Source organism: Sycon ciliatum, chromosome 10 (assembly GCF_964019385.1).
Source record: "Sycon ciliatum chromosome 10, ocSycCili1.1, whole genome shotgun sequence".
Classification (NCBI taxonomy): Eukaryota; Metazoa; Porifera; class Calcarea; order Leucosolenida; family Sycettidae; genus Sycon; species Sycon ciliatum.
This window is the reverse complement of record NC_088652.1, coordinates 10448656-10467758: the sequence shown is the minus strand read 5'-3', so window position 1 is coordinate 10467758 and position 19103 is coordinate 10448656. Positions and strand designations below refer to the sequence as shown.

The window sequence follows — 19103 nt, the reverse complement described above, 5'->3', positions numbered from 1 at the left end:
AGTCTCGTAGCCGCTAACTGTTATCGTTAACCAATCCCTTCGCTCTGGCATCTTTCCTGCTGCCTACAAACATGCCCATGTCTGCCCTGTTTACAAATCTGGTGATAAGACCTCAGCCACCAACTACAGGCCAATCTCACTGTTGAAGGCGACCACTCGGACAAGGCGACCACCTGTGCTAGAAGACCACTGCAACCAGGACCAAGGGATGCTATTTCCAGTCAATTGACCCTGGATAAGGTGACCACCTGGTGACAGGGACCATGGCCTCTGTCACCAGGTTTATTTTGAAGGTCCCTTGAGCGGTCGTCTTAGATAGGTTTCACTGTACCTCAGGAGAATCCGTAAATAAAAAAAATACAATACAATACAATACTGAAATACTTCTCGTACTTGTACTTGCTACTGCCAAACTACCCGGTACTCGCGTTCAAAATGAATCTTGGAAAGATCACTCAATTGGCTACTGAACCTGAGCCTGTCCCGGCATAATCATATACACACGTTCACACGTATACGCACAAGGGCGTTCGTGTGCAGGCATGTATGAACCTACAAGGCTACAAAAACCTACACAAACGATCAGCTCCCCCCCCCCCCCCCACACACACACCAACCATGATGGCTGACGAAGATTGGCAGAAGGTTTCAGAGAGCATGGGACTGGGCTTTTTTAAAAATAAAAACGGAAGAATGATCAAGAGGGGTAAGTAGCAGCATTCGGCCTTGTCCAAATTCTTATCAACCACCACACCACACCGCTGCGCTCTCCGGCCGACCTCAACACGTTGCCACAGCAGTGTGTCGTTTTGCAGCTGATGGTGTGCTGTGGCAACGTGTTGAGGTCGGCCGGAGAGCGCAGCGGTGTGGTGTGGTGTGGTGTGGTGGTTGATAAGATTAAAAACGGGAGAAATCAAAGGTACTATGCGCACTATTAGTCATCTGGCCATCCTGACTATCTCATGCGTAGATCTACACGGGCATTTGAACATTATACTTACATGTACATGTACTTGCATTCAGTCCTACATTGTAGCTAACATCGCGGGGTGACGGAGCGAATCATTTCGGTCCTACGGATCTGTTTCATTTCCATGCATCGTATACAGTACATCCTCATGTACAATGTACATGTAGCTGTTATTGATTTCTTGCACACGTATTCACCTAGGAGTGCACAGAGCTGTTTAAAAGCAGGCAGCTCAGATAATGCTGCTACCAACTGCTACCAACTGGTCACGACTGCTGTCAAGCTCGACCAACTGTTGCTACGAAACAGCGGTAGTGAGTTGACGCTGTGTGTCAGACCTACTAATCCGACCTTTAACTCCATTCTCACATTCGCTTCCATGTAAGCTTATAGCCCGTGTCACCGTGTGTACTTGCGAATTCAAAATAAAGAAATACATACCAACAAGAACATGCATGTACAGTCAACTTCGCTTATAACGACACTCGGTGGGGCATCAAAAAATTGTCCTTATTCGCGAAGTGTCGTTTTACCCGAAGTCTCATTATGTATTACAGTGGGATGGGACTTTGCTCTGGGCATGGAAATTCTGTCGTTATTCGCGAACTGTCGTTATATCCGCAGTCGTTATTAGCGAAGTTGACTGTACAATACATTAATACATGCCAGCAGCTGCTGACATCGGAGCTAGGGTCCAGCGGATTCTGCCGGCAGAAAAATTGGCAGAATTCGGTACTTTTTCTGGTACGTTTCATGCATGTTTGGCATGTGGATAAAGAAATGCAGCAGAATTCGAGGAATTGCCCGCCATAAGGTTTGTATGGTTCTGCCAATTTTACTGCTTTTGGAGCAGAATCTGCCACCTTTTCGAGCAGAATCCGCCGGTCCCAAATCGGAGCGCATCACGCAGTAGGAGGATACTAAAAATTACTATTCATGTATTGTGCATCGCGATTTCGCCAGCACAGCTGACGGGATGAACTCTGAGCAAACATTTTCGACGCATTTGTTTACCTTTTGGTGGTGGTGAGAAGGAGAGCTCTGTGCCAGAACTTTGCAGCCTAGAGAGCGTGTGTGGGCAGGCGTGTGTTTACCGCCATACTGCCAGGTGTGTCTTTACCACCATATTTATCAACCTTTTGTACTTCAGTAAAAATATTATTTCATTGCCAAATTATTTTGAGTTACCTTTGAAAATTATAATGTTCAACTGTCTTCGTAATCATCATACTCGTCCAACCGATGTCACCCTCATTCTGCGAATAGTCAGCTCATCTCACCCGTAGCGCGACTTCTCCTTCCATCATGACCGAACATCAACTATACATCAATTTAGAGCAATATCCATAGCCTGCAGTCATATCATGGCTGCTAAAATCCAGAGGTCATGACTTCGTAGTATGCATAATGTACAAAATTTAATGTACATTACACCGGTACATGACATGTACACGGAGTTTTGCGGACCACCCGCCACTATCTCGTCCGCCCCGGGATATCTCATGAAGGCTGATTCACTCGCATCTTCTGCTACATGTACTGTGTCAGTGTGAGAAAGAACTTTGAAGAAGACGAGTTCGAGCATACAATACTGTATTGCCATGATTTCTACCCTGCTTTTCATTGAAAACACTACCTGCATGACCTCCAAACTCTTTACCATGCAGACCACCAGCACTGATCAGGTGCATTGTACACAATTGTATAGCCTACATGCTAGAACTGTGGTATAATCGTGTAGTTATGCTCCTACCTATTAGAGGATGCCAAATTATGCTCCAGATTTTCAACCACCAAATTATGCCAATAATTATGCCGGCATAATCCGCCGGTGCCTGCTGATGATTGGCCATGCCCGAAAATTTGGTGAAAAGGTTGATGACGTATACAGCAAAGAGACGTGTTTTGAGTGTTTGCGTTGAGGTATCCTAATGGGTAATGTGTAAAAAAAAACATTTCATTGCTTACTCATATTTATAGTAAAGAAAAGGAGCAAGAAACTACAAGCTATGCTAGAATATCCACCACACCACCGGTTACTAAACAATCAGCTGATGCGATAACATTGCACGACACTTGTAACTTGTAGTTTCTTGGTCCTTTTTCTTTGCTATAAATTTATCCTTGGCTCTTCATCCGAGTCCATGCTTACTCATGATTATCACAATCATAGCAACGAATGAAGTGTTCCAGAACGTTTTCTTGTCACAATTCTCAATGGAAGCTCGTGACTGAAGAGGATATCAAAGAGTAATAGGTTTTTCTGGGACTCTTTATTCGCTGCTATGATTGTGGTATGAGTGCGCATATGTAGTTTCATTCATTGCCTAACAAAGATGTGATCGTTCATTGATCGCTGTACTGCCAATCGCTACTGAGTTATGCTATGAACAATTATCTTTGGAATGGTTATGCATCAGGTTTGGGGGTATTTCGGGCAAAGGCTGAACAAGTACGCAATGCGTGGGTTCACGTCCCTACATGTAGTCCTAAACGCCAAAGCCAGACTAGACAGAAGGAGAGATGCATTTTGTGTGTGTCTGTGCGATTTGTGTGTACGTGCGTCGGTTGAGCCACCCGACATGTGGCTGGTACGATGCAGCCCAGAACCGTCCGAAGTGGCGGATCATTCCCGTGGACAACCCAAGGCACCCACAGCTAGCTGCTAGCTACTGTTGCGCCTGCGGTCGCATGTACATGTACCGTTGAAGCTGCGACCTGAAACGCCATCAGTAATTATATCATAGACTGGAGAAATACCAATGCGCTATCATTTCTACGGAATGGGCAAGGTCAAGGTCAAGGCGTGTGTGGTTGATTGGCAACTTCCCTGTATGCTTCTTCTTCGAAGTAATAATACACATTTTGGTGACAGGTCTGCAACAGCATGTAGAACACTGAACTGAATCAATGAATGCCAGTGAGTCTAAACTTATTGCCATGACGATATTATATATGTCAGATGGCTCTGCAGACTGATCGATTTACCTGGAGATCCTTTACCAGTGACATTTCACTCTGTCCATATTTGTACGTGTACTTGCTACTGCCTCACGTGCGCCTCCTCTTGGGATCATGGGAGAGTAGAGAGAGAGAGATAAAAAATGATTGTTGGAAAGGTGACTCAATTGCCTATTGAACGTGAGCCTGAGTCTGTCCATGCATACACAAGAGCACATACATGTTCAATGTATACCGGTATTTTTCTTTTCTTTTTTTTCTACAAAATCCACATATCTCCAGACACTGGGGTGAATGATGGAGTGTGGTGGTGGGGCCCATTAAGCTCCGCCGACCAGAGGTCTCGGCTTTATAGCTCCATACGCGCACTCATGCAGTCCTGCAGGCACCCACACACACATACACAAACCACCACACATATAAACGCACACACATACACACACCAAGCACGTTGGCTTACGAAGATCAGCAATCAAGAAGGGCTTCAGACACCAGACACCAACAGGAACATTTCACCAGACACACTCCACACCAGCTACAAGTAGCTCCTGACAAGCCTTGTTTCGTTCCATTTTGGTGATGGGAACCCATCAGAGGAGAGGCAGATATTGAATGAAAGTGGTTGAACTAAATGATATTGTTTTATAGAGGATACTGGCACAATGTGTGTATACTCAACTAGCTATCACGTGACCGATTGTGACAAATCAACACGAATGAATAGTGTAGAACGGAGATGTTGTGAACCCTACCCACACAACTATGTGAGAATAGAGAAGGTGACAAAACACAATTACTTCAGTATTATAATGTAAACAGATTCATGCGTAGCATTAATTTTTTAAATATTTCTTTTACAATGGTCACAGCCCACAGGCTAAGACAAAATATGGCGTAGTGGGAGCATAGTGATGGTGAGACTTTTTGTCCTCAGCCGCCCTGAGGTCTCGACGTCATGGGGACATAAAACGCACCAAAAAAACTAGCCACAAATTTCACGAACTTGAAGTGTTGAGGTGCTAAGGTAGCCAGTATATGCATTGAAAGGTACCACGCCACCCACGTCCTCAGTGTGGATAGATACTGTGTGATAACCAGCCGAGAAGTGTCCAGTCCGGCTTTTTTTGCATAGACCATCCAGGTGAGCTGGAGAGTAAGATAGGCCTAAGCTACTGTCACGGTATAAAAGCATGTCCACTTTGTTTGGAATGGTGCATTCTAGGTCATTAATCTTGGCATACCATCGCGCCTGCGATCCGTGGTTTCCGTAGGAGCGAATATTACTAGTGTAGGAAATGTGAAGTAGTGTTGACGATTGCTTCTTCTTGATGGTTACCTTGGCAACCTGAGCGACACCACCGAATGTCATACGATCTGCCGTGTAAGCGAAGCCCAGCTCAGCGGGGTTACATTTCTGTTGCTCCTATAGAAACAGAAATGAGTACATAATAAGGGGAAAACAAACAGAGTTCACCAACTACATGTACTTGTAATAGCCCGTATGGAGTGGTTTCATATCTACCGTATTTTTCGGAGTATAGTGCGCACTTTAGACGTGCTATTTTAGGCCCTAAATCGCAGGTGCGCACTATGCTCCGAATATGAAATGCAGGTACATATCAATCTGCAACATTAACAATCTATGCCACTATTTCCATTTTCCGAAGAACAATTCAAGCTATTTTGGTGCAGAATGCGAGCATATTGAAAAGCAGAATCCATCAAACTTTCGAGCATTATCCGCCAGGGCCTATATAATAGAACACAGCTTTATGGATAGCAGCCTCTAGCCAGTGATAGAATTATCCAACCAGCTGCCTTCGAAAACATTCCAGCCATAGGTTATTATTGCAAGGATGGGTTTTCTTAATTACAAAGGGTTTAAACACACACACGCGCGCGCGCATGCACGCACACACACACACATACACAATAATGTATTTCGCTCCTGCTCTTGTAGTAGTTGAGCACTCTTGTGTGGGGTAGTACCTTCGCTATTTGCGAAATGCAGAGCTCACTGACTTGCCAGTTTGAGCACTCTGGCAAGGTACGTTCGGGCTGCTTGCTGCATTTACCCGTCAAACTTCAGGATTCTCTTTTTACCACGAGCAATAGGCATGGGCGGGTAATGCTAGTTATTTGCTGCGAAAATGCTAAAGGCAATGCTCATAATATGAGGATATAATGCCACTTATAATGCTCACACTACTCCACAATGCCAGTTTGAAAGTTGGAAAAGTCGATTTAAGAAGGCCGTCTTGGATCAAGGCCAAAGCGTAGAAGAAAACAACTTAAACAGCAGTGAGCATGTTGTCTGAAACAATCCACTGAGAAGGTTGATTTGCAACGTCAAGTCTCAGGACGAAGCCGGACGGGTTCAGATGCACGATTTTCGGAACTGGACCTAGCCAGCTTCATGCATGACACCGTTGTTGACCGGCAATTATGCTTGTAGTGCCAATTGTGCATGCGAAATGGTGTTATAATGCCAGCATTATGCCACCTGAAAAAGGGACTATAATGCCAGCCATAATGCTAGCATTACCCGCCCCTGCCTAACGAGCGAGCCTTGTTGTTTTCAAGTCGACGTCGATCGTTTTTGCTTCTCTTCTGTTTGATTGGAGTGTGCTCTCAAGAATCAAAGGCAGCCCGTTTTGACTTGGTGTGTGTGTGTGTGTGTGTGTGTGTGTGTTCGTTCGTTCGTCAGTCTACTCTAGTTAGCTATAGCGCACCTTCGGTTGCCTTTGCACGCCTGCGCGACGACACTTACCAGTCGCGACACAAGTTTCAATGGAAGACACAAGTTTCAATGGAAGACACAAGTTTCAATGGAAGACACAAGTTTCAATGGAAGACACAAGTTTCAATGGAAGACACAAGTTTCAATGGAAGACACAAGTTACAATGGAAGACACAAGTTTCAATGGAAGACACAAGTTTCAATGGAAGACACAAGTTTCAATGGAAGACACAAGTTTCAATGGAAGACACAAGTTTCAATGGAAGACACAAGTTTCAATGGAAGACACAAGTTTCAATGGAAGACACAAGTTTCAATGGAAGACACAAGTTACAATGGAAGACACAAGTTTCAATGGAAGACACAAGTTTCAATGGAAGACACAAGTTTCAATGGAAGACACAAGTTTCAATGGAAGACACAAGTTTCAATGGAAGACACAAGTTACAATGGAAGACACAAGTTTCAATGGAAGACACAAGTTTCAATGGAAGACACAAGATACAATGGAAGACACAAGTTTCAATGGAAGACACAAGTTACAATGGAAGACACAAGTTTCAATGGAAGACACAAGTTTCAATGGAAGACACAAGTTACAATGGAAGACACAAGTTTCAATGGAAGATACAAGTTTCAATGGAAGACACAAGTTTCAATGGAAGACACAAGTTTCAATGGAAGACACAAGTTTCAATGGAAGACACAAGTTTCAATGGAAGACACAAGTTACAATGGAAGACACAAGTTACAATGGAAGACACAAGTTTCAATGGAAGACACAAGTTACAATGGAAGACACACGTTTCAATGGAAGACACAAGTTACAATGGAAGACACAAGTTTCAATGGAAGACACAAGTTACAATGGAAGACACAAGTTACAATGGAAGACACAAGTTACAATGGAAGACACAAGTTACAATGGAAGACACAAGTTACAATGGAAGACACAAGTTTCAATGGAAGGCACAAGTTTCAATGGAAGACACAAATTTCAATGGAAGACACAAGTTTCAATGGAAGACACAAGTTACAATGGAAGACACAAGTTACAATGGAAGACACAAGTTTCAATGGAAGACACAAGTTACAATGGAAGACACAAGTTTCAATGGAAGACACAAGTTACAATGGAAGACACAAGTTTCAATGGAAGACACAAGTTACAATGGAAGACACAAGTTACAATGGAAGACACAAGTTACAATGGAAGACACAAGTTACAATGGAAGACACAAGTTACAATGGAAGACACAAGTTACAATGGAAGACACAAGTTACAATGGAAGACACAAGTTACAATGGAAGACACAAGTTACAATGGAAGACACAAGTTACAATGGAAGACACAAGTTTCAATGGAAGACACAAGTTTCAATGGAAGACACAAGTTACAATGGAAGACACAAGTTTCAATGGAAGACACAAGTTACAATGGAAGACACAAGTTTCAATGGAAGACACAAGTTACAATGGAAGACACAAGTTTCAATGGAAGACACAAGTTTCAATGGAAGACACAAGTTACAATGGAAGACACAAGTTTCAATGGAAGACACAAGTTACAATGGAAGACACAAGTTTCAATGGAAGACACAAGTTACAATGGAAGACACAAGTTTCAATGGAAGACACAAGTTACAATGGAAGACACAAGTTACAATGGAAGACACAAGTTACAATGGAAGACACAAGTTACAATGGAAGACACAAGTTTCAATGGAAGACACAAGTTACAATGGAAGACACAAGTTACAATGGAAGACACAAGTTACAATGGAAGACACAAGTTTCAATGGAAGACACAAGTTTCAATGGAAGACACAAGTTACAATGGAAGACACAAGTTTCAATGGAAGACACAAGTTTCAATGGAAGACACAAGTTACAATGGAAGACACAAGTTACAATGGAAGACACAAGTTACAATGGAAGACACAAGTTTCAATGGAAGACACAAGTTTCAATGGAAGACACAAGTTACAATCCAAGATGCATGTACGCACTGTACTTAGAAGTAAAAACAGATTTTTGTGAATGTTTCTAATTTTACGAAATAATTGTTTATATTTTTATTAAAAGTAAGCTTACCTGCAGTTTCAACAACTTGATTTCTTGGCTTTTCCCTTTGGCTTTTTCCTTCTCCAGGCTTGCGTTCAGAGACTGGAAAGCGTACGATAACACACACACACACACACACACACACACATACACACACACGCAAACACACACATACACAAGTTCCAATGGAAGATACAAGATACAATCCAAGATACATTTACCTCGAAATAAAACAGATTTTTTGTCATTACTTTTAAATTTTATTGAAAGTAGGTTCACAGGTTGAGGGAATGGAAAAGGGAAAAAGTCTGAAGAAAAAATAAGTTTGCCTGATTTTTTATACGTTTACCTGTAATTTCAACAACTGGAATTTCTTGTCTTCTAAGGTAGTTAAAATATGATTTAAGTTAGTTCGGGACACTTTTGCTCCAAATCATTTATTGTCAGATCTTGACCAACATTTGGTAGTACACATGCATGTAGGTGCTGTGGTCTATTGACTATACAGTGCAAACTTTCAAGAGACCATCTTGAACCTCGAATTCGGTTTTCTGCCCCTTTCCTAAAACCCACTTTTTCACATTGCTTAATTTAACATGCAGACAAGATTCACATTATAACTTGGCTAATAATTGAGGAAGAGAGGTATATTTTGCTACGCAGAGGCACTAACGTTATTGAATATAATAGTGTAATAGGTAGCCGAGTGGTAGGCGCGGTGAAATCAACAATAATTACTTTTATTCTACTTTCAGGTACACACCTGAGATATAATCGTTCGTGAAAGAAGAAGCGGCAAAATAACTGACTTTCTCTCCGGTGCTCACCTAGAGGCTGAATCCTTATTCTTCGAGTTAGCTTTCATTGCTATCCAATCTAATCTAATCTTCTCTTCATCAAAACAGAAATGCGCAGCCGCTTATATGCAGCAGACGCCGTACGCTTACATACGGAGATACACTAAATATACATCAGGCAAAGCTCCGTATTAGTTCCGTACTGCTTCCGTATTGGTCGGGCAGGGATACTACACCCTCCCTTCCTACAGATAATCACGCCCTCGTGATTTTCAAAAAATTAGTGAGGAGTTACGAACAACAGCGTCAACCGGAAGATGGCAAATTATATCGGAAATGATAACGTTTAGAGTAGACAGAAGAAATGAACTGATAACAAATCATAAAATAGAAGTAAAAGCACACCAGGTTCACACGATCTCACGGGGTCAAAAGGGAAAGAACTGTCCTCCAAATAGGACCTGAAACCACAGCACTCTTGCTGCACGCTGGCACAACCCGCCAGGAACATCGCAGTTCAAAAACCGAACTGAATACACTATAACTATAAGGGGCGTTGTCACACACATTGTCCCACGTTAGCTGGGTAAACCGTGGCTCACCATGATCAGACGCCTACCAAACTAAACTGGATTCACACACTCGCATAAAGGAAGACTGAAGAGAAAAGGGAGACTGAAGGAAGACAGGAAAGAAAATGCCATACCTGGAATCAGCGTTAGTAACCACGGCGGCGGCTGGAGCTATGGCGGAGGGCGAGCCAGGTTTTATCTTCATCTTGGTTGAGCCGGTGACTCAGAGCGGCTAGCTCGGCGTCAGACAAATAACCTCCCTCCTCGTCTTGAATCGTGGTCTTCACGTTGTCGATTGCATCGCTTTGCGCGACGTAAAGAGTGATTGTCTAGCCAGGAAGAGTGTTGACGAAAATCTGCATCCCACCACGGAGGCGAAGTACCAAGTGAAGAGTGGGCTCCTGCTTCCGACTGCGTGCCGGCGAAAATCAAACGCTGCTGGTCTTGGGGACTACCCTCCCTTGATTCGTCGCAGGGAGCTGCAGCGGGTTGAGCCATGGGGGTCTGGGGTCGAATCACGTTGTTTTATTTAAAACTACACCGCTGCCACCAATGTAATAGGTAGCCGAGTGGTAGGCGCGGTGAAATCAACAATAATTACTTTTATTCTACTTTCAGGTACACACCTGAGATATAATCGTTCGTGAAAGAAGAAGCGGCAAAATAACTGACTTTCTCTCCGGTGCTCACCTAGAGGCTGAATCCTTATTCTTCGAGTTAGCTTTCATTGCTATCCAATCTAATCTAATCTTCTCTTCATCAAAACAGAAATGCGCAGCCGCTTATATGCAGCAGACGCCGTACGCTTACATACGGAGATACACTAAATATACATCAGGCAAAGCTCCGTATTAGTTCCGTACTGCTTCCGTATTGGTCGGGCAGGGATACTACAATAGTACATCTGTTCTTTGGACTCTCACAATGCATCATGTCCATCATCGTTATATCAACATGGAGTTTAGTAGGATATTGGCTTTCGGTTTGTGACAGTTCGCCTTCGCTTGGCTTCCCCTCTTTACGTATTTGACATACCTTTGACCCTCCCAAGTTGGGTGTGTCTGTTGCCTTGCTTTTTTGAGTTGTAGTTAGACCGGTTTGTCCAATGGTCACGGGTCACGTCATCATCCCGTAACGTTCGACATTCTTTGTTGCCGAGGGACGTAGCTCGTGCACATCTTCGTGGCGCAGCCCTTCATCTCATTGGAACTTTCCGCACATGAGCCTTCCAAGTTGGAAGGTTGTTGGTTTGCGCTTGGTAGATGCGTTGGAAGTACGCGGTCGGTGTCAGGTCGTCGAGTGTCTTTTAAATATCCTTGTCTATTTTGTGCCTTCTTGTCGCACTATCATCTGACTGTATATTATCTCGTTACCTTGGTTGCCTTGGTGGACTGTTAGTCATAACTAGTAACTTATAGGTCCTTTTCTCTTTACCTGTATTTCTGACATAATTTCCTACATAAGAATTCCAAAATTTCAGTCAGCCGCCCGTCAAACTGATGGAATTAAAAAAGAAAACGAAAAAAGGCTTCTCATCCCATCTGGCTACTAGTGTGCTTGCTGCATAGTCCAGAGAAGAAATAATCACAAACAGACGCAAAGAAGATGCGAAAAAGAAGAAACAAAGAAAGTTTCTGCTCCTGGATTCGAACCCGCAACCCCTGTAAGCATACATTGTACATGTACTGTGTATATGCACGAGTACATGCAAGAATACACATTGTACATGATTGTACACTCTTGCATGTACACGCGCACATGTATGTTTTTTGGCATAAAAGGTCCAAATGGCGATAGTGTCGCGAGCTACAGGTACCTTAACTTTGGCCTTTTCCTCCTCCAGGCTGGTGTTCAGAGACTGGACAGCGTACGATAACTGCATCAATGTTTCTGGGACTGAGTCATATCGTGAGAGTGTGAGCCAGCCTGCACAAAGCACGTGAAGTTCATGCAGTGGTTGTTTTTAACACACACACACATGACATCATATTAAGTTCAGAATATGATTTCATAATAAGAACATGACATCATATTAAGTTCAGAATATGATTTCATAATAAGAACATGACATGGCAATAAGAAAGGAACAAACTCGATCGCCATAAAATCAACCTCCTGAACCTGATTCAGGACTCCAACACAAACTGGACATGGTCTCATGCAAGATGATTGCTTTGGCGAAATGTCATGCGTACATGAAACAAAACTACATGTACATGCAATTCCAAACGAATGTCCACTATTGAAAGTGACAAGAAAATCGATTCTGGCAGAATCCTTTGAGACTTCGAAGTTGTGTGGCAATGACGGCAGCACTTATTATAATTCTATCCTTAAAATGCCGTCTCTTCTTTCAAACAAGGACCCAAACAGTGATATTTAAATCATATGTTTACTTCACAGGCTGCGTGAGGTTCCGTGGATGCGTGGTTTAAGCTATGCATGCATCGATGTTACATACAGTGGTTTAGAGCGGCATAAGCACTAGGACTTGTGCCGTCATAACACAAGCATGCACGTCAGATCGAAGTCTGTTTGGACTTAACCCGTGAAACTCAGAATAACAGAAAATCAATGGTGTTCCTAGCATTCGTCCCTAGTGGCGCAACCGTGAAACGCTAAGGAAAGGTGAGGGTTCTACGATGTGGAATTGGGCTCACAGAATAGCCAAACGATACTTACGTGTCTGGCACAGATCTCCCTCGTAGCCAACTGAGCAGTTACAACTGAATGAGTTGAATGCGTCCACACATCGTCCACCATTCTGACAGGGCTCGCTGCCGCACTCATCAATTTCTGTGTGTAGAAATCATACACGTGAAGAAGTACAGCACAGAAGAACACAGGGTCTACTCCAAGAAATGAAGACTATCTATCAAGACTATGGTGAAGACTTTCTGACCGAATATAGACTATGGCAGGGTTAGGCGCACTGTAGGACTAATCGTGGCATGAATGTCACAGCGTGATATTCGGCTCGCTTAGAATCCAGTCCACGGCAGCCTCGGAAACAATCCAAAACTTTAAAAATACTTCCCTTTTTTCGCGTCTCTAGCGGCTAGCACTATATCCGGGGTATCTTCAATTTTTAGTTTGTTTATCATTCTCTGACCGATACCCGTTTGTTATGGATGCAAAGTAAATAGAAATACCAATACCAATACCGACACAAGAGAATGGTGTGGACCGCGTCTGAACACGGCTGACCTGTATGCCAAAGTACTTTTACTTTATTCCTATCAGTGGAGAAGTGCACCGGGGTCCGGGGACTGTTTTCACTCACCATCCTCGCAATAGTGTCCCGTTCTTCCTGGCTGGCATTGACACATGTATGAACGACTATCAGTGTTGAACGCACACTCTCCCTCAGTGTTGCACGGGTCGAACGCACCAGCACATAACGGATTCGTACCGCCTGTTGTACAGAACAAGGTATCATAAAACAGAGAGAAAATAAAAAAATTCGAGTAATGAGACAAAAACACTTTGATGGCTCGCTAAAGTGGCTTTGCACACAGGGTAGACTCTAGAGTAGAACCTGGGTTAAGGGTCAAACCGGATTAGGGATCGGAGCCCGGGGGGGGGGGGTCACTTGGCATGTACATTGTGCGGGTGATCCTTATACCGGGATTTAATTTCCGGCCCAAGGGGGGTCACCCGTCGGTTTCCGAGGAAGCCGTAATTTTTTTCGCACCAAACTATTTTTCCGGAGTCCATCTACTCACAAGAAGTCGTTTTGCACACCTTTTTGCCCATCCCTGTACAACTGAGTCCAGCTATGTCCGCGCAGAGTTAGGTGGACCCTTAACCCGGGATCCACTCTTCAAGGGTATGAAGTGTGGTACATGATTGCTGAAACATACAGAATACATGTGTGTTTCAACAACAATTATGATATGAAGTAGATTTGGACCTAATAGGTTGCTGTCTACAGCATTGGTTATTACTACACTGTATTAGGCTCCTCGACATTCGTCTTGTTGAGCACTCTCGGCAGTGCTGATGCGTTATGCATCGTTCGCTACCTTTCGCAGTTTCAAGGAGTACTACTCTGGCGCTAGAACAACGAGCTATCTTTTAAAATGTCTGTGGTACCCGCTTGGCACCATGGCCGGTAGCTCGGCTTACTTTCAACAGCTCGTAGCTGTACCGATCAGCTCTAGATGGCCTAGATGGCCGAAACAGCTTGCTGTCTAGAGCATTGGGTATGAAGCAGATTGAATGGTTTGTCATACAGTCAGTCTTGCTAACGTCAATTGGCCAATGTTTCCAAGAGTGGACATTATGTCTCACGGTTCTGAAGCACAAGTTGTCCTAGATTATTATCATTGTGGATATTCAAGTGTCTAAAGACAACAACTACTGAGTATACGTGTACTTGAAATGTACATACCAAGGCAGGACTTGAGCATAGTGGCATGAGCGTCGGTCATGCCCATCAGGAACGCCAGCACATCCGTGTCCAGCTCAACCAGCTTGGCTTCGCTCATGCCAATGCTCTTGAAGATGCCCTCGTACTTCTCCGCCATCTCCTGCTCCACACCGGACTGGGTAATCCAACGAACCATGCAACTTGGCCTTGCTGCGACTGCATGATAAAAAACAAACAAGCGTTAAGTACCTATGAACTCAGATGGTAAGCCAAGGAAAAAGATTGTAGCATGGAAATTATGAGCAGAAATTATGCTATCGACTCCACCAACTAAACCAGATTTTGAACAGTCAGATGTGCATAGTCTAGCACAAAACTGACAAGGAGTACTGAGACATTCCACGGCATGAAAATGAGCTTCAGCAGTGCTCGATAGCGCTAACCAACGGCGCTGCAGCTTGGAATGTTCATGGATATTAGTGCTAATTCCAAAGAGGGGAAGGCGAGCGCCATCGAGCCGAGCACAAGCAAGGAGCTGACTTGCATGCCGTGGAATGACTTAGTACTCCCTGTCAGTTTTGTGCGAGATTGTGCACGTCTGACTTTTCAAAATCTGGTTTTGTTGGTGGACTCGATCGCATAACCTGTGCCCAAACATATTTAAAGTTACTCAAAGTCTTGAATCCATCCATCATCAGTAGGCATATGCGGATAATGCCGGCAGAACAATTGGCAGAATTCGGTACTTTTTCTGGTACGTTTCATGCATGTTTGGTATGTGGATAAAGAAATGGAGCAGAATTCGAATAATTGCCCGCCATAAGGTCTGTATGGTTCTGCCAATTTCACTGCTTTTCGAGCAGAATCTGCCACCTTTTTTAGCATTATCCGCCAATGCCTAAATCAGGCAACGTAACGAACTGAAGGAGGCCTTTACCTACACTACAAGATACACTCAGCTATTCAGCCAGGCGCCCACAAAACAGAAACTGCTAAGCGTGAAGTGCCAAGTGCGAAAGTGAGAGGTAGCAGGCGGACGTGATGTAGAAAAAACTATTTTGCATTTTTCAGCCTCGGATACTGTGAGCCAATAAGAGACGTACGTTAATATAGAAGAAAACACATGGGAACGTTACAGTAGCCTGTCAGTGTTGTGCCCTGTTATCGCACTTTCTGACTGCATATTATCTTATCACAGTCGTGGACAGTTGCTTCTTAACTTGTTCCCGTGTGTCTTCTGCTATTTTAAACGTGCTTTCATTATCAGAAAAGCTCTTGTCTTCCTGTACCGCAGTGGATTCTAATGGGGTATACAACGTACATGTACATGCAAATATTTCCGAGATGGAGTACATGTACATGTAGATCTACATCGAAATACATGTTTTTTGGATGTTCCTTTTAAAAATAAAATAGAATGAAACATACATAATTTGATGGTCGTGACTGCGTGAAACCTTTAGTTGCCACACAGCTTCCCCTCCCTCGTGTACATGAAATACCTCAGATTCAGAAACCATTTTTTCTCCAGTGAATCTACATCGTCCATATACACAGAGGCTGCGCGCCTTAAAAACCTGCAATAGTGCTCAAATACCCGGAATGGGCAAAGCGTAGTACGCAAGAGGTACACAAAAGGAAGTAAAAATAGGGCTGTTTTTGTTGTAACTCAGCACATATACGTGTACATGTAAATTGGATAGGGCATACGATTTTTATTCCAGTACAAGTACCAAGGCCAAGTTCATGTACCAGCACATATGTATGGTTTTTCATTCTGCACCTCATCCACGCCACACAGAGAAAACAACTTCACTTACCAAGCGGCACTTGATTATCTGGCATGGCTGAAACTGGAACTGGATCACCAAACGCAGGAGCAGCCGTTGCCAGTAGCAACACGATGGCGGCCATCATGAAACATGAAGGCGGCATTCTGTGAGGGAGATTGATCGGCAGTCCCTGTGTACGTGTGGCAGCTCACGTTCACGTAGGCCTTGACTCTTGAACGGGCCCGGAGTTCGAACTACAACTTCTGCCTGACGAGAAAAAACGGACTCGTTGGAAGAGAACGGCAAATAATTGCTAGTCTTGCTTCTAGGAAAAAAAATCTGAGAAATGGCGGCACAGAAGGTACTTTTATAGTGAAAGATCTTCACACATTTTATACTCCTACCATTTCTTCACATTAGTTCTCGAACTGTTCTAAGTGACACGTTATGTGGAACACATACTTATACTTGTATGTATAAGACAATAATATGTACATGTAGGTGTCAGTGAATAATCGACCCAGTGCAGTCCTGACGAAATCCGACCTCATGAATATAATAGTGCAGGAGGCTCCGCGCCCGCGGCCCTAGCACCACACATACCACTCTGCACACTTCAGCGCGACAGTCTAAAACATGTACTTGTACAATGTCATGTACTCAAATCTGTGGACAGCAACTGTTTCACTGTTTGTACATGTACATGTACATAATAATGTCATGTACTTTATTCCTGAAGTCGGATTTCTCTGGCCAGAATTGTAGTCCCGGAGAATCGCAGCAGAATTGTTTGTGACAAAATCCAACTGTTCGATTTAAGAGCTGACAGTGGCATTGAGTTGGTTGCAAGGTTCCTCATTGGCGCCGTCCATTGGGTTCATACCAGGCGAATAGTAGCAGTTCAGTGTCGATTCGAGTGGAATGATAACTGTTTCGAACTCGCTGCCAACCTGGGATCACTGGGGTTTAGCAAACCTCAAATAACCAATAGTGTTATTGTTGCCGATAACGATCCAGACAGCATCAATGCGGTGGTGACACACACACTGTCATACACACACACACACACACACTCAGTGACTGTCACACACATACACACGCGCGCGCACGCACACACCTTTGACCTTTGACGCCCATCGCCAGAGGCGATGATAGCAATGCTACGGCAGAAGCCATAGCAACTTGTGCTGGGATTGCACCATTCAACAGCTTGCAAGGCTGAAGAATTGACCGTCACTATTCAGCCTGGTCTACACCATACAGCTATTTGAAGTGACTTTTTCTGGCCAGTGAATCCCTATTTTTGGTCTTTTTCTTTTTTCTTTTGCACACACACACACACACACACACACACACACACACACACACACACACACAAGCACACTCAGGCTCAGACTCAGACATGCCCATTGCTGGGGTGATGGTAGCGAACGAGCTACATTGTACATGTATGTATGTACATTGTAAGAACTTGTGCTGGGATGTGAGCAAGAGCGTCTCTGGTGTTTTGTCTTTCGCGTGGGTATGCTCCGGGCCGTGCCGCTGAGGATTTACTTCCAATGAATGTTGTGCCCGTTTCCAGCTGGTGTTTATTTGATGGGTGTGGGTGGATGCTAATTTTATTCGTGCACTTAATTTGTCTGTCAGATTGCCAAAGATGTCAGTGCTTTTAGCCGTGTTCATGACAGTCATGTGAGCGCCTTGTCATGGCCTTCACGTCAGCCTTCGATCGCTCTATTCACCTACACTCTAACAGTGTTGGTATATTCATACAGCGGATGCTTTCGTAGCCGCATCATCCGAAGACGATACGTCAATCAGATCTCTATTCAAAAATGCAAAGACTCAATCTCCAGACAGTTAACTGTTTCGACCTTGTTGGGTCTAGTCGGGAGAGCGCAGAGTGACTGGCGGAACGGAGCGCAATGAAGTTTAATGAACAACAAAGCATTTTCAATATGCAAAGATGTGATCGAAAAGGCGACGTGGAGACAATGATCTTAGTAATGCAATGAATAAAACTATTTCGGAATCTCTCGCCACGAGCTCCATACTACCTTCTGCGCTCTTTCCCATACTGCATCGTGCCAGTGTGGAATAGATTGCCACAGGCAGTTCTGGACAAGCAGCCATCCCGGAGGCAACTGCAAGATTGCTGCATGCCGTCACCTGCAACAGAGTGACTGGTGCTCTGCTCATGACTGGTGCTAGCCATGCACATGTATCACACTAGCCTGCCATCAGTGGATCCAAATCATTATGTTGACCCTCTTCTACAAGTAGCAGTGGTGAGGCTTCCTGCAGCTTCATTCATAGGAAAAGAAGTTTTCAGAGCAGACTCGCTCTCTTCCCATTCACTCTGCAAACTCGAACTCATTTCTCAATCAATTTTTTACAACGTTTCGGCAAATTTGCCCTCATCAGGTATGCAATGGTGTGCAAGTTTGCAAAGGAGCAGTTATATACATGCAATGTGTGATGCTATGAAGTATGATATGCTACATCGCACCCACCGTGACGTGCCAGAATCATAAAGATAATGATACCTCAAAGAAGTATGATACCAACAACAATTATTCAAAGAAGACAATGCGGTGATAAATTCACGAAAAGCCCGAAGTGCTTTCACACAGACACCCACGCACATCCACAAACCCATGCACACACACACACACACACACACACACACACACACACACACACACACACACACACACACACACACACACACACACACAAACACACTCCAACGAAATGATAATGCACAGTGCACTGGCGCCTCTTCTACAAGTAGCATTATAGTCATAGCAGCAATATGCCCCTGAACTCTTTCTCTTTCTATACTTATAATACTG

General features: G+C 43.8%; 1 protein-coding gene and 1 long non-coding RNA gene across 2 annotated transcripts in view; both read right to left on the bottom strand.

Annotated features, from left to right (window-relative positions):
• Nucleotides 1-16576, bottom strand: part of LOC135826287 (uncharacterized) — a 37955-nt gene extending 21379 nt beyond the window's left edge. Inside the window, exons 1-2 of the mRNA XM_065338915.1 lie at nt 16297-16576; nt 14498-14692 (exon numbers count right to left, since the gene is read on the bottom strand). Of these exons, the coding sequence (XP_065194987.1) occupies nt 14498-14692; nt 16297-16411 (310 nt within the window). The 5' untranslated portion in view covers nt 16412-16576. The remainder of the gene's footprint in view (nt 1-14497; nt 14693-16296) is intronic.
• LOC135826289 (uncharacterized) lies at nt 5299-10984 on the bottom strand. The gene is made up of 3 exons (XR_010555241.1): nt 10239-10984; nt 8766-8837; nt 5299-5354 (listed from the first exon to the last, which is right to left on the bottom strand). It is a non-coding gene; the product is annotated as an uncharacterized LOC135826289 (long non-coding RNA).
• Nucleotides 16577-19103: the final 2527 nt, after the last annotated feature.